Source organism: Macaca thibetana, chromosome 13 (genome assembly GCF_024542745.1).
Source record: "Macaca thibetana thibetana isolate TM-01 chromosome 13, ASM2454274v1, whole genome shotgun sequence".
NCBI classification, from domain to species: domain Eukaryota; kingdom Metazoa; phylum Chordata; class Mammalia; order Primates; family Cercopithecidae; genus Macaca; species Macaca thibetana.
The window spans coordinates 687,785-703,573 of NC_065590.1; the positions used below are offsets into that span (position 1 = coordinate 687,785).

Below are 15,789 nucleotides of genomic sequence, written 5' to 3' on the forward strand. Positions count from 1 at the left end.
AAGAAGCACTAACACCCAGAAGTAACCTTGCAGCAATGAGAAAAAGCAAACTGAACTTACATTAGCCGAGAGGGTGCAGCGCACAACAGCCTCATCCCCTTCCATGTCATCATCAGATGCCTCTTCTCGAACCTCCCCGTACACATCTTCATCACCTTCCTGTGGAAATGGCCCCAACTCAACCATTATCTGGAGCTGATCCTGCATCACCACAGAACCTCTCCCTCAAGTCACCCTAAATTAGCTCAATGGTTAGAGAAATGGCTTTGGGGTGAAACCGAGAGCCTACTGGAACCAAGGTCAGCCTTATTCCAGTGGACACGTAATAGAAAGACTGCTTGGCACAGACTTATTAGATGCATCTACTTTCTGTTTCTTACCTGAGGCTGCCACAATGGCAATCAACTGGACCATAGCCTCTTTCTAATACACAAACAATCAACACTCAAAAACAGTGATCAGCTAACAGAAGAGAAGAGCTATGCAGAGGCACGTCTGGGAAAGCAGATGGTGACTCGGGAATGAAGAGATCACACTAAGCTTGCTCACCACTCCATTTACTCATACACTGCACATTAGGCATACTTGGCACAGTGTCATAGTCAAAGCAGGTGCTTCAGTAACGAGCACTGCTAAATGAATGAACTGCTACAAGCAAAGCAGTTTGTTGCTACTTAAAATCATCAAATCCTATTAACTATACTGTAGGAAGTGGCTTAGCAATCACCTATTGAAATCGCCTCATTTTATAGAAAGAGAAACTGAGGCAAAATGACCTGCCAAGATACAGGACTCAAATTCAGAAGTCTTGGCTCCTAGTCCTCTAACTCTCCCCATGCAACCCCTTCTTCCAGCCCTGGTATATATACCAGGGATCCATTTTCCCTTTCAGGAGCCAAATCTACTCACTGAGAACTCTAAGGCACTCTGTAATTTTTTCAAAGTACCCCACTTATTCCTATTTATATTCAAGGAATTCTATTAGACGGTAAACATTAACTCCAGTGACTTAACCATGTACGAACTACAGCCATGCTCTAAGGCAAATGTGCAATCTTTTGAAACAGGCAGTGGGGACACAGTAATGAAAAAAGGGAAAATATTGTAATACGTTTAAAATGCAGTAAAACATAGCAGATACATTCTCAAAGTATTCACTGTACTTTATCTTTTGTCTTTCTTTTTGCTGATCCACTTGGTATATTTTAAATAATTACGTTGCTTTACATTTGTTAGTTTAAATTTGCTGTAGAAAAGTTAAAAGATAACTGCATTTTTTTTAAGCAAAAGAACATATAATGCCTAAGTCTGAAACCCACACACCACCATAAAATGTATCTGGTTTAAACTAGGGAGCTTCTTTACACTACAAGGGGTCCCTTTACCTTCATCAACTTCAAAAACAAGAATGGACTGGGCCTGTTTATCACTCACCTCCTCATCAGACTCAAACTGCACATTCACACCATATGTCTCATCAATGTTGTCATCTGAAACGACGAAGGATTAGAAAAAGAGGGCAGTGAATGGCTAGTAAAACAAGCCACTCTGGAGCCAATGTCCTCCCCAACTACCTCTCCTCAGGAAAGATCTAAGTGCTAAGGACACACACAGGCACTTAGATGATCAACACGAGAGAGCCACCTATGCTGCCACTGCCAAGACCTTCTCCACCTGCCAGCCCTGGAGTCAGCCCAGCTCTGCTTGCTCAACCACTTGAGCCCCCAAGGCTCTGCCCACATTTTCTCCCATATTCTACACAACAAAAGGGTCTCAGAGTAAGGAACAGCTGCTGAAATCTAGGGATTCTGGTGTCTATCAATTATAACTCTTCAAAAAACACACAACAAATTATGGGAACTCACTGACACTAAGGTTTTTAAATGAATGATGCTAGAAGATGCATGCTTAGGGGTCAACAACAACCAGTTAACATGATCAGGACATAAAGAGCTCACTTACCCATATTTTGGATTTCCTTGTCTCCACCATAGTCTGTGATCTTTTTTCCCAAGTTCACTAGCACGTGGTATCTGGTATCATCTGTTTGACCCAGCAGCAGGTCAATCTCCTTTCGCCTTTCCTTGTCCCGCAGCTTTTCATTCTTTAGAACAGCTAGAACCTCATCAGCTGCCCCACAAAGGATATCACGTGGCTGGTAGCAAGAAACAACCAATCAATATTGAGAATGATGACAGAGAGAACATCACCAACCAGGTTTATGTGGCGGCAGGATGCGAACAGCCACACTTTCTCAAAACCTGTTGCATACTAGGCTCTGATCTTTCTCATTAATGCTGATTTAAAATGCCACAACTAAAGGAAGACTCATCTGTTTAAAAAGATTAGCTAGGTGGCCTCAAGCAGCAGGACACAGCTTCCACAACAGCTTGCCACATCTCCAGGTGGCAGTCACTTGGCAGATCTCCTCTAGCCTGCCACACTTTTGTAATTCTTTGTCCTCACTTCCTCTAGCACCCACATCAACAGAGCTCCTCAGACTCATAATGGTCCCCAATCTAATCACACATGTGTAATGGTTAGGAACACAGATTCTAGATATAAACTATCTGGATCATATCTTGGCTCTGCCAAATACTACTTCTGTGACTTGGGAAAATTACTTAATTATTCTTGCCTCACATCTCTCTTCTATAAAATGGAAAATGAGTATTAACAGCACCTATTCATGGAGTTACGTGAGGGGGCGGGAGAAAGACACGTGCTGTTCCACACAAATCGAGTGCTCGGTAAATACAAGCCCTTTCTGCAGACCAGTACATCCCACAAGGGGATCCAGAGGCAAGGTTCATCTGGAGCCTCCCAGTTGTGACCCTCTCCTTTTCTGACACACGGTCTCATCCTCTGGCCGCCTCGCTCTGAGAATATAGAAATAAAGCAAACTTGGCCGGCTGTGGTGGCTTGCAACTGTAATCCCGGCACTTTGGGAGGCCGAGGCGGGTGGATCACGAGGTCAGGAGATCAAGACCATCCTGGCTAACACGGTGAAACCCCATCTCTACCAAAAATACAAAAAATTAGCCGGATGTGGTGGCGGGCGCCTGTAGTCCCAGCTACTCAGGAGGCTGAGGCAGGAGAATGGCACGAACCTGGGAGGCAGAGCCTGCAGTGAGCCGAGATCGCGCCACTGCACTCCAGCCTGGGCAGCAGAGCGAGACTCCAACTCAAAAAAAAAAAAAGAAATAAAGCAAATTTGTTTTTTCTATACTCTTACAACAATTAACACAGAAGGCTTCTGTGACAATTCCTCCCCACCAGCAACCAATCCAAAAATTGTGCAGTGGACACAAGCTGGTGTCCTCAAATTCAATTCCGTTCCAACACTAACTACCTGGAGATAAGAGTCAGATCCCACAGGCTGAGGACTCAGTCCCACAAGCCTGCCTCCCACTCCATGATGCCAATCACAAGCACAGGTTGTGTGACCTGTGCTTCTCACTGTACAGCTACAAATCGAGCTTTCCACAATCCCCTTTTGGGATTCAACTACTGTGCTAGAACAGATCGGGACACACTTACTTTTACTGTAAGGCATATTACAAAAGATGCCTACCAACAGACAACAGACGGAAGAGGTGCACAGGGCAGGCATGTGGCAAGGGGTATCATGTGGGAAAGGGTATGGCGCTGCCAGGCCCTCTCAGGCGCACCACCCTCCGGAAACCTCCATGTGTGCAGCTATCCGCAAACTCTCTAAACCTAGTCCTTTTGGGGTTTTTATGGGGGCTTCATTATGTAGGCAGATTGATTAAATGACCAGCCTCCATTCTGAAGCTATCTAGGTGCTGCCAGCCATCAGTTAACTCATCAGCAGACAAAAAGACGCTTATCACTTCGAAGATTCCAAGGATCATAGAAGCTGTATGCCGGGAAATGAAACCAAGACCGAATATATATTTCACAATATCACACTCACCTGGTCCCCAAGAGCAGCCTGGATGAAGCTGAGCAGCACCTCATAGGTCTCCCGGGTCTCCTTAGTTTTGGGTTTGTAGATGATACCCACCATCTCATCAATGCCCTCCGACAGCAGAGTGTAACCCTTCATCTTGTTGATGTCATGCCGGTCCTCATCACGCTTTCTTCGCCTGGTGGACACGTGACGGTGAATGGCAGAACCTTTCCTCCCCGAGGGAAGACTGGATCAAGCCCACCCTCCTCTCCTCAGCTTCATGGCAGGAAGTTAATATCTGAAAACCGGTACCTGAGCCTCAGCAAATGATTCCTATTGGACCTTGATCACTTGCAGGAGTATTTCTTTATGGGACCCAGTGACAGAAAGAAAAATTCCCCATCGTCTTCTCACTAGATACACTACACATTACAGTGAGATATGTTTCTCATTTAAAACATGCAACCCTTTGGTCAGGTGCAGTGCTTGACGCCTGTAATCCCAGCACTTTGGGAGGCCGAGGTGGGCGGATCACCTGAGGTCAGGAGTTCAAGACCAGCCTGGCCAACATGGCGAAACCCTGTCTCTACTAAAAATACAAAAATTAGCCGGGCACGGTGGCGAGCACCTGTAATCCCAGCTACTCAGGAGGCGGAGGCAGGAGAATCACTGGAACCCGGGAGGTGGAGGTTGCAGTGAGCAGACATCACGCCACTGCACTCCAGCCTGGGTGACAGAACGAGACACCATCTCCAAAAAAAAAAAAAAAAGAAGTATAACCCTTCTCAAAAAAAAAAAAAGGACAACCCTTCATACATTGTATGAGACTATTATATAATAGGATTTTGACTAGTTTTTCATCTCTCAAATGCATTTTCCTTTTCTAACTAGAGAAACAAGCTCTAACAGAATCTACTGCCGTTGACTATCAACCAATTATAACAAAACTGGAAAAGAAGATATAGCACAAAGTGGAGATAATGTATTAACTCATTTCAAACATACTTTAATCAAACTAAGCCCATGAATTTTGGAAACATCATCATAGGAAAGGGAGCAAGACACCAAGATATTCAAGATCAAAAGATAATGGTGAGGTAAAGGTAAGTTTTGAAATGCGTCCCCAAGAAATATTTAAGAAAAGAAAAAAAGAAAAAAAATGCAAAATAAGAAAAAAAACTGTCTTTCATACCATGGATGCTTAAATTAGTTTGTAACAACAAAATAGGTAAGAAGTGGACAAGAGTAAAGGGAAAAATAGGGGTAGAAAGTTAGTAATGGAAAAAAAAAAAGAAAGAAAAAGAATTACTGGGACATAGGAATAGCAAGGGTCTTGAAAACACCCTGAAGAAAAGTAAGATCTGTCTATGGACTAGAAACACACATGTAAGAAAAAGGTACCAACAAGTTATTTTCCACTTTAGGTACACTTTTTAAGGCCAAAAAAATCTTTAAACTCTCCTGTTCTGTTTTTACCTTCACTAAACCGTTTTAATGCCACTGATCTTACACCAAGCATTCCGGCCAAAATGCTGCTCGAATGTTAAAGAGAAGAGACTTTGGATCTGAAGGAAAAAATAGTATTCCCTTAGCACTTACTTGGCTCTTCTTTCCTCCTGCATCTGCGGTTTGGTCCGTTGAGCCTTGTCTCCCATACGTGTGCCCTCCAGCTTCCCAACAAGGGACAGCACCTCTCCTGTGGGTTCATCCCGGCGGGTCCGGTCAATGAGAGAGCGGTCAGCTTGGAGCACAAGATTTGAGTTCTGAAAAGATCAAAACATTATTGAAGCTTTGACATGAGCAGGGCCAGTTCCTACTATCACAGTTACCCCAGCTGATGGAAGAATCGTAGTAACTAGTTGCTTATAATCGCTAATCGTAATAATGATATTTTCCTTAAGAACTGCATGGTATGACGCTGTGCAGAAGCATAGAGCTGAATAAGTCTTACGGCCTGTCGAATCAGCTAAGCAATTCTTGTTCCTAACAGTGCCCATCATAACCCACATCTGGGAAAAGTGGTGAGTGGGTTGGGAGTGAAGTGTGGAAGGGGGCGGGCTTAGCGTTGAAGGGACTCGAGAAACTCCTCCTAGAGAGATCTTAGCACTCCCCAGACCCCCGTAGGTTATTCACGTCATCAAATAACCCCCACCTTCACCGCGATTCCACTTCCCCTCCGTTTTCGTGGCTCTCCTGGAGGCCTTCAGAATGAAACTCTCTTTTTCAGCCTCCCCCTCCCCACTGGACTCCTGAGCCTGGAATCCTCCCACGAGCCCAAACGTACCGCCTTGTACTCGTACTGCAGACTACGGGCGGTTACATCCGCCATGGCCGCGGCTGCTTGGAGGCTTCAGGCCTCCACGCCCCCCAGCCGCACGCTGCAAACGGCCGTGGACCTCCGCTCCCGCCGCGCCGGTACGACGCAGGAAAGACGCACTGGGGGAAGGAAAAGAAACGGGCTCCCTTCCGCTTCCGGGTCGCGCCCCGGAAGTGTGGGCGGGGCGTGTCCCTGGCGTATGCGCGGGGCTTCCCGCAGCCCTCTGAGTGGGATGTGTGGGCCTGGTGCGTTTGGGTTCCCGAATCCCTAGACCCGCGCACTCTGGTTCCGGCCGCCCGCAGGCCCTAAGGACCCAGGGCCCGTGCTCTCCCCGACCTCAGTCTCCAGCCCCCCGGCACCCCTCACATCGTAACGAACGTACGGCCGCTTAGCCCCTGTCCCGTCCCAAGACCTTTCCTTCCGCTTCCTTCCTCTTTGGCAACAGTCCCATGAGGTAGGCAGGAAAAGAGGGCCTGAAAAGTCCCGTTTCCGTTTGAGGTAACGAAAGCACCCAGCGAGCGAGGTCACGTGCGCGTGTGTCTGTGTCTGCGTGTTTTAATGATTGGCGTCTTGCTTTGGGTTTCTCTTCTGTGTTGAACAATTGAAAAAGAAAGCTGCTGTCCCCCACCCGTCCCAGCTAAACCGGTGGCCCCAAGACCCTCGTTCTCACCCAGCGGAACGAACAGGGCCGGGGCCCCCATCCGCTCCCAGTTGTCGGTGACATTCTATGGCAGGGCCCTGTCTGCCGCCCGGGGAAACCGGTGCAGGCAGGGCCAGAGAACAACAGGCTGGATGTGGTGGCTCATGCTTGTAATCCCAGCACTTTAGGAGGCTGAGGAAAGAGGATTGCTTGAGGCCGGGAGTTTGAGACCAGCTTGGGTAACATAGTGAGGCCCTGTTTCTTCAAACAATAAAAAAGTAGCCAGGCCTGGTAGTGTGTGCCTGTAGTCCCAACAACTTGGAAGGCTGAGGCAGGAGGATTGCTTGAGCCCAGGACTTCAAGGCTGCAGCAAGCTAGGATTGTGCCAGTGCACTCCAGCCTGACCCACATAGCAAGACTCTTCCCCCACAAAATGAAAACAATTTTTTAATTAAAAAGATAGAAAAGAAAAATGACAGCCATGCTTCCTCACTCTGGGGAAGGGGCTCGGGGAAACTTCCTGGGCCAACTTGTTGAAAATGGGGGAAGGGGTCTAGTCCCAGCACTTTGGGAGGCCAAGGCGGGCGGATCACAAGGTCAGGAGATCAAGACCATCCTGGCCAACATAGTGAAACCCCATCTTCACTAAAAATACAAAAAAATAAGCTGGATGTGGTGGCATGGGCCTGTAATCCCAGCTACTCGGGAGGCTGAGGCAGGAGAATCACTTGAACCAGGGAGTCAGAGGTTGCAGTGAGCTGAGATCGTGCCATTGCACTCCAGCCTGGCGACAGAGCCAGATTATATCTCAAAAATAAATAAATAAATAAAGAATTTTATAGTGTATAGTTTTTGTCTCTCTAAAGTTGTTTTTAGACAATTTTTTTGGAAACAGGGTCTGGCTGTGTTGCCCAGGCTGGAATGCAGTGACACAGTTTCAGCTCACTGTAGCCTCGACTTCTCCTGGGCTCAAACCATCCTCCCGCCTCAGCCTTCCCAGTAGCTGGGACTACAGGTGTGCACCACCACACCCAGCTAATTTTTGTATTTTTGGTAGAGATGGGGTTTCGCTGTGTTGCGCAGGCTGGTCTTGAACTCCTGGCCTCAAGCAATCTTCCCACCTCGGCCTCCCAGAGTGCTGGATTACAGGTGTAAGCCACCATGCCCGGTCTGTTTTTAGACAATTTTTAATAGAGGATTATCCTCAGGAAGCTAAAGGACTGGGGGCACCCTGGCAGGTACAGACCCCCGGGATGACATTAGTTACCAAGATGGGCTCAGAGCAAGGGAATTTAGCTTTGTTTCAGTCCACGTGCTGTCTCTCTCCAAAGATTAACTGAATTCGCTACTCCCCAACCCCAGGCCTGCACAGGTTACCCAGACTTTTGCCTGGGTCCTGCATTTCTGTATCTAAAGACCTGTCACTTCATTTAATTATGTCTCAAATATTTGTATGTGCTCTGTGAGCACTTTCAGGGACTCAGAGAAAGACAAGGCATAGATAAGACCCTTGAGGAGTTCAAGTCTCACAGGAGAAGTAAAACTACAAATATGGTGGTACCCACCTGTGAGGCAGAGGCAGGAGGATTGCTTGAGCCCGGGAGTTCCAGACCATAGTGCGGTATGATCATGCCTGTGAGTAGCCACTGTGCTCCAGCCTGGGCAACAGAACAAGAACTGCATCTCTGAAAAAGGAAAAAAGAAGAAAAAGAAAAAGAAAAGGCAGAATGCAGTCAGTGCCACAAGGGGGCACTGTGGGAAATCACTTCTGACTTAGGAGTGCCTGTGAGGCTTTATAGCTGTGATGCAAAGGGTGGCTGAGGATTTCCGTGGAGGCAGGAGGTGGGGGATTTCACAGGGACAGAGAAAAAGAAAAAGCATGAAGGCGGGAAGACACAGGTGTATCTTGGGTACTGTTAAGAACTCCATTAAGCTGACTGCAGGGCAAATGTAAAGAATGAAACAATGTGATGAGAGAGAGTCTAATCTTAATCTCTCCATTCAAAAAAAAAATGCCATTGTGAAGAGTTTTTACTTTATTTAGGAGACAACAGGAAGCCATAGCATGTTTCTTGTCTGAGGAGTTTTATTTGTTTTTCACATCTTCATAGCATGTATTTGATTAGAACACTTAGATTAAGCAAAAATTGAGTGTATATGTGACAAGCATTTGTAAAGTTCCACTTCAGCATACATTATCATTGAATCCCCATCAAGCCCTGGGAAATATATTGAGGGCCCCCATTTTACCAATGAAGAAATCAAGGCCCCAAGAAGATACTTGACTTGTCTGGCCTCATCTGCCACAAAGCCAGGCCTTCTGTTTTCACCCCCTATGCACAGGGGCGTCCTCACAGAGCTGAGCTTCAGGAAGGTGATTCTCACGGTGCTAGATGTGGAGTCCTAATTAAGGAACAGGAGTCAGGCTGGCAGGACCAAGGGAAAGCAAAAAGAAAGCGGATAAGCCATGAGTCTGCCACCGCACCCGGCCCGTCTGCTGTGTTTCCAAACAGGCTTGTTCCCTTCCAGGTCTTCACTTTAGGAGGCATTCGTCTTTTTTAACCAAGAGGCAGTTTCATGAGGCGGTTGAACATATAGACTCTTCTGTTATACCATCTGGGTTCAAATCTGAGCTTTACCCCTTCCTACCTGTGTGATCTTAGGCCTGTTTTTAGCTACTCTGGGCCCAACAGGGATAATTTTACCTACACCATAGGGTTGCCTGGCACCTAGAACTATACCAGGAAATAGCAAGTGTCAGGTTTTATCCAGCAGCCCGTGCTCCCTAAAAACATTCCTAAACACTCTGTGTTTGGAGGCAATTTTATGACTCACAAAGGAAAACTGCCCCATTCTTGGTCATATCTATCCTTTCTTATCCCAGATGATCTTACCCAACCTGATGGCCCTTCCACCCAATAAACTTGGTTCTGAGTGACTGCTGTTTCCCAGACTCCAGGCCTCATGCAGAGGTAACAGGTTGCCGGCACTGGGCATATTCAATGACGTGACTGTTCCCAGAATGCTGTCAGCTGGCCTCAAGTGATCCACCTGCTTCAGCTCCCAAAGTGCTGGGATTATAGGTGTGAGCCACCACGCCCAGCCACCACCAACTTTTTAATAAGCCAGTAAGGCTGGGCATAGTGGCTCATGCCTGTAATTTTAGAACTTTGGGAGGCTGAGGCAGGAGGATTGCTTGAGCCCAGAAATTTTGAGACCATCCTGGGCAACACAGTGAGACCCTGCCTCTACAAAGCAGTTTTTAAAAAATAAGCCAACAGACATGGATACAGTGCCCTCCATGCACTGGTGACTGTGTCTGTTGTGAGGAGGGTCACCAAGCATCAGCTCTTCTTGGAGGCAGACACAGGCAACTGAAGGGCAGCCTCAGTGAAAGCCTCAAGTGCCAGTTCCTGCCAGAGCCCAACACAGGATGGGCAATCTTTGAGCTGCTGGTGTTATCCTCAGTTCTCCATGCATTGTGCCTGGCACCCCACAGTTGCCTCTCATAATGGACATCTGCACTCTCCAGACAGGTGACAAGTTACCCGCCCTTCCAACAGCAGCACAGTCTAGTGGCATTGCTTCTGGCCTTAGCCAGTGCTGCCGCATTGGAGCAATTAATATTTTGTTGCATTTCACCCTGAGTATTAAATGAGTGGAATTCTTTTTGAGATGGGATCTGGCTCTGTTGTCCAGGCTAGAGTGCAGCGGTGCAGTCATAGCTCACTGTAACCTCAAACTCCTGGGCTCCAGTGATCTTCCCACCTTCCTAAGTAGCTGAGACTACAGGCACATGCCACCATGCCAGGCTAATTTGTTGATTTGTTTTTGTTTGTTTGTTTATAGAGATACGGTCTTGCTGTGCTGCCCAGGCTGGTCTTGAACTCCTGGCTTCAAGCGATCCTCCAACCTTGGCCTCCCAAAGCACTGGGGTTACAGGCCTGAGCCACCATGCCCGGCCTGAATGGGTATTTTTAAAAATGAAAATTGGTGGCCGGGCGCGGTGGCTCAAGCCTGTAATCCCAGCACTTTGGGAGGCCGAGACGGGCGGATCACGAGGTCAGGAGATCAAGACCATCCTGGCTAACACGGTGAAACCCCGTCTCTACTAAAAAATACAAAAAACTAGCCGGGCGAGGTGGCGGGCGCCTGTAGTCCCAGCTACTCGGGAGGCTGAGGCAGGAGAATGGCGTAAACCCGGGAGGCGGAGCTTGCAGTGAGCCGAGATCGCGCCACTGCACTCCAGCCTGGGTGACAGAGCCAGACTCCGTCTCAAAAAAAAAAAAAAAAGAAAATTGGTGATATTAGTGAAAAAGCAAAGGTTTTATAATTTACTACAGTTGGAAGTCAATAATTATGCAGGCCAAAAGTAACAAACCTTTGCCACACTAGTTGAGGCTCATTGGACTTAAGCCAATCCCTAATGTGTTGGGTTGGAGAGTAAAATAAGAGTGTGAACAAATGATTTGGAAATGTCATTGAAGAAAATATCTAAAAGGCAAGATGTAATTAGATATTCTGTATATTTTTTGTCTCAGGACAAAAGAAACTTAAGGGATCCCTTCCCTTTGTAGTGTTTAAGTTCTTTTTTTTTTTTTTTTTGAGACAGAGTCTGGCTCTGGCGCCCCAGGCTGGAGTGCAGTGGCGTGATCTCAGCTCACTGCAATCTCTGCTTCCTGGGTTCAAGCAATTCTCCTGCCTCAGCCTCCCGAGTAGCTGGGATTACAGGCATAGGCCACCATGCCCAGCTGATTTTTGTATTTTTAGTAGAGATGGGGTTTCACCATATTGGCCAGGCTGGTCTCGAACTCCTGACTTTCAAGTGATCTGCCCACCTCGGCCTCCCAAAGTACTGGGATTACAGGCGTGAGCCACCATGCCCAGCTGTGTTTAAGTTCTTATTTAACTAGTACATGTCACTTTTTGTACATGTTCAGGAGTGTGATATAGTCAGAACTGCCTTAATTTCTTTGACCAACTCGAATGATTATATAATTATTGGCATTGGTTGAGTTTATTATGTGCCAGGCATTTATCCTATTTTATTCTTCAGCACCGTCTGAGGCCAGGGTTGGGAAAGGCAGACTGCGTGGTCCAGAGCATGCCTGCGTGTTCATGCTGGGTGTGCCAGGAATGCAAGGCCCTGGCCACACTTTCCTAGGCCCTTTCCCAGAGCTGTGTGTGTAGTGGGCAGCCTTGAGGAATAAGGTAATGTCTTCCACCAGGACAGAGAGAAGGATGGCCATGAAATAGGTAGTTTCCCTGAAATCAGAATTCCTTTTCTGCAATGCAAACCATTCCATGCATAGCATCCACCTGGGCCTCTCCATGTTGCCCCTGTGGGGCTTGAGAGAGCAAGAATTGACACAAGCAGGATGCTAGTGCTGATTGTTGTGCCATGAGCCATACATTATTCTGTCTCTGACCCAGGCGTCTTGTGTCTTCTGCCAGCATCCATGAAACAGCAACCGTAACTATCTTTTATGTAGGGTAAAATTCCAGACTTTTGACAGTTTGGATGGAGGGGATTTAATGTTGTCATGACTATGGAGCTGCAAGCCTTGCAGCCACAGCCAAGAGGCAACATGATTGTGGGTGCTGAGTCACTGGGTCCCTAAAACCGAGACAAACGGCATCAGCAATGAGGATATAGAGCTTCCAGTGGACCGAAAGCACTGGAACGTGCAAAATCTCGTTTATTGGAACAGAGCTGCTCTCTCCCTTTGTGCGACTGATTCTTTGGACCCCTCCCCAACCTCAGCTATGTTAAGGAAAAAGCTGAGTATGTTGGGGAACTTCACGGAAGGGGCTTTGTTACCGGAACCCAAGTCACCATCCTCCCCGGTCTTGTGGCAGGAAGCGGTGCTGGGCGCAGCTGGAGTGGTTTTAGAGCAGCCTGAAATAAAAGACACTCAGTCCCTCAGGGCCAGAATCAGAGGAGGCTGTGGCCAGAAAAATCCCAGCTACTGGATGAGCCTGAGGACAAAGCCTAGGCGGGCAGACACAGAAACTAAAGGGCATCACAAACAGGAAATCTGACGCCGGCAACACAAAGGGGTCACCACCTCGGTAGAAGCAGGGACCAGAGCCCCTCAAGAGTGAATGGACGGACACACAGAACCCCCACCCCCTCCTCATCCACATGGAGGGATCTCCACTCCCTCTACAGCTCACAGCCCCAAATTCTATATGGTTTCTGTGGAAGCAAGTCCTCATGCGTCTAGTTTTAGTCCCTGGAGAGCTGGCTTCTTGGCCCCTGGATAAGGTGAAAACCTGGTGGGCACCAGAAGAGACTGCCCTTCCCTTGTTCCCTGCTATCTGTCCTTCCCATTCCCACTTAGTTCCTTTGTCTTTTCTCCATTCTGCATGCTCTGTCTCAACGTGGGACTAAAATATATATTGTTATTAGTTACAGGGTTACTGATTGAGTAAAGTTTTGGTTTCTAAACTTGTTCTTAAAATGCAGTTGCATTGAACATTTGGTTTGCCTTTTTTTATTATTATCATTGTTATTAAGACCAACTCTCACTCTGTGACCCAGGCTGGAGTGCAGTGATGCGATCATAGCTCATTGCAACCTCCAGCTTCAAGTCCCGGGCTCAGGTGAGCCTCCTGCCTCAGCCTCTCAAGTGGCTAGGACCACAGGCACTCGCCACCATGTCCAGTTAATTTTTTTAATTTTAATCTTTGTAGAGATGTGGGGGAGGGTGGTCTGGCTGTGTTGCCCAGGCTGGTCTCGAACTCCTGGGCTCAAACTATCCTCTGGCCTCAGCCTCCCAAAGTGATGGGATTGCAGGTGCAAGCCACTCTTCTGACTTGTCTTCCTTCAGAAAACACTGAATTGCTTGGTACTGTTTGGGTCTCCAGTACTTTTATCTATAAATAGGGATGATGTTGAAAAGACCAAATTAGTTAATACAAATAAAACACTTACAATGGTGACTGCTGTTGTTGCCCTTCATTGAGGTGTAATCTGTGATGTAGTTTCCCCATCCTAGAACATCCCCAGCCCACATCATAAACAGTTGGGCAACATCTCATGGGAAAGCCAAGGAGATAGGAAGCAATACCAATGCAGCAAAGAAACAGGGAAAGCAAGCAAACAGCAGGATGCCTACTACCCTAGGACCTCATGAAACTCCTGGGGGCGCTCCCCAATTGCTTCTCTCTCTCATCTCCCTCTACCAGGGGCAACCACTTCCTTAACTTTTATGTTAGTCATTCTCATGCTTTATGGTTTTGCTATCTATGTATGAAATCTGAACAATAGACAAGCCTGGCCAACATGGTGAAACTCCAGCTCTACCAAAAAAACACAAAAATTAGCTGGGCATGGTGGCACACGCTTGTAATCCCAGCTACTTGGGAGACTGAGGCACAAGAATCACTTGAACCCGGAGTCAGAGGTTGCAGTGAGCCGAGATGGCACCACTACACTCCAGCCTGGGTGACAGAGTAAGACTGTGTCTCAAAAAAAGAAAAAAAGAAATCTCAACAATATATTGCTCAGTTTTGAAAAAGTTAGTAGCAAGCACAAACCCAGCAAAAAAAGGGCTGTATGGCCCCATTAGATGGAGGCCCAGGAGAGGAGATGACACAGAGTCCTGCACCGGAAGCTGGCCTCAGCATCCCTGAGAGCCTATCGGGGTCACTCCGGCTGTGAGAAGGCAAAGCCACAAAGCAGTTCCCGGAAGCACAGAGGTCAAGGCAGTGTGGCACTGGCAGCATTGCGGTATATACCAGCACAGTTTTTTGGGAAGGGGCACAAGGAAGATACTTGCTTTTGTTTGAGACTGAGTTTGGCTCTTGTCACCCAGACTGGAGTGCAGTGGTGTGATCTTGGCTCACTGAAACCTCTGCCGCCCAGGTTCAAATGATTCTCCTGCCTCAGCCTCCTGAGTAGCTGCAATTACAGGCACCCACCACCACACCCGACTAATTTTCATATTTTTAGTAGAGACAGGGTTTCGCCATGTTGGCCAGGCTGATCTTGAACTCCTGACCTCAGGTGATCCACCCACCTTGGCCTCCCAAAGTGCTGGGGATTACAGGCGTGAGCCACTGCGCCCGGCCAGATATTTGTTTTTAAACCTGGCATGGCCCAAATTGTCTTTATTCTACTCTCACACGTGTTTGATACTTTGGCTGAGTATAAAATTCTGGACTAGATCCATTTTCCTTCAAAATTGTAAAGGCATTTCTCTTTCATCTTTTTTTTCTTTCTTTTCTTTTCTTTTTTTTTTTTTTTTTTTTTTTTTTTTTTTTTTTTTTTTGAGATGGAGTTTTGCTCTTGTTGCCCAGGCTGGAGTGCATGGTATGATCTCGGCTCACTGCAACCTCTGCCTCCCGGGTTCAGGCAGGTCTCCTGCCTCAGCCTTCCAAGTAGCTGGGACTACAGGCATGCATCCCTACACCCAGCTAATTTTGAATTTTTAGTAGAGACAGGATTTCACCATGTTGCCCAGCCTGATCTCAAACTCCTGGCCTCAGGTGATCTGCCTGCCTCGGCCTCCCAAAGTGCTGGGATTACAAGCATTTCGCTTTCATCTTATTCTAATGCTGTATTTAAAAATCTGGGTTGGCAGGGCACAGTGGCTCACACCTGTAACCCCACCACTTTGGGAGGCCAAGGCTGGCGAATCGCTTGAGCTCAGGAGTTCAAGACCAGCCTGGCCAAGATGGTGAAACTCTGTCTCTACTAAAATTACAAAAATTAGCTCGGCGTGGTGGTGCACGCCTGTAATCCCAGCAGGTTGCGGTGAGCCAAGATCATGCCACTGCACTCCAGCCTAGGCTGGACCTGTTTAAGACCCTGTCTCAAACAAAAAAAAAAAAAAAAAAAAAAGAGAAAGAAATCTGACACCATTTGTCCTGATCCTGTGTATGTGATCTGTGTTTTTTTGTCTCCAGAAACTT

At 47.3% G+C, this 15,789-nt stretch overlaps 1 protein-coding gene across 1 annotated transcript in view; it reads right to left on the reverse strand.

Moving 5' to 3' along the window:
- The window catches only part of SNRNP200 (small nuclear ribonucleoprotein U5 subunit 200), a 30,825-nt gene extending 24,455 nt beyond the window's left edge, over positions 1-6,370 (reverse strand). The window contains exons 1-6 of the mRNA XM_050754969.1: positions 6,198-6,370; positions 5,513-5,676; positions 3,938-4,109; positions 1,963-2,155; positions 1,435-1,490; positions 61-159 (exon numbers count right to left, since the gene is read on the reverse strand). Of these exons, the coding sequence (XP_050610926.1) occupies positions 61-159; positions 1,435-1,490; positions 1,963-2,155; positions 3,938-4,109; positions 5,513-5,676; positions 6,198-6,242 (729 nt within the window). The 5' untranslated portion in view covers positions 6,243-6,370. The remainder of the gene's footprint in view (positions 1-60; positions 160-1,434; positions 1,491-1,962; positions 2,156-3,937; positions 4,110-5,512; positions 5,677-6,197) is intronic.
- Between the last annotated feature and the right edge of the window lie 9,419 nt (positions 6,371-15,789).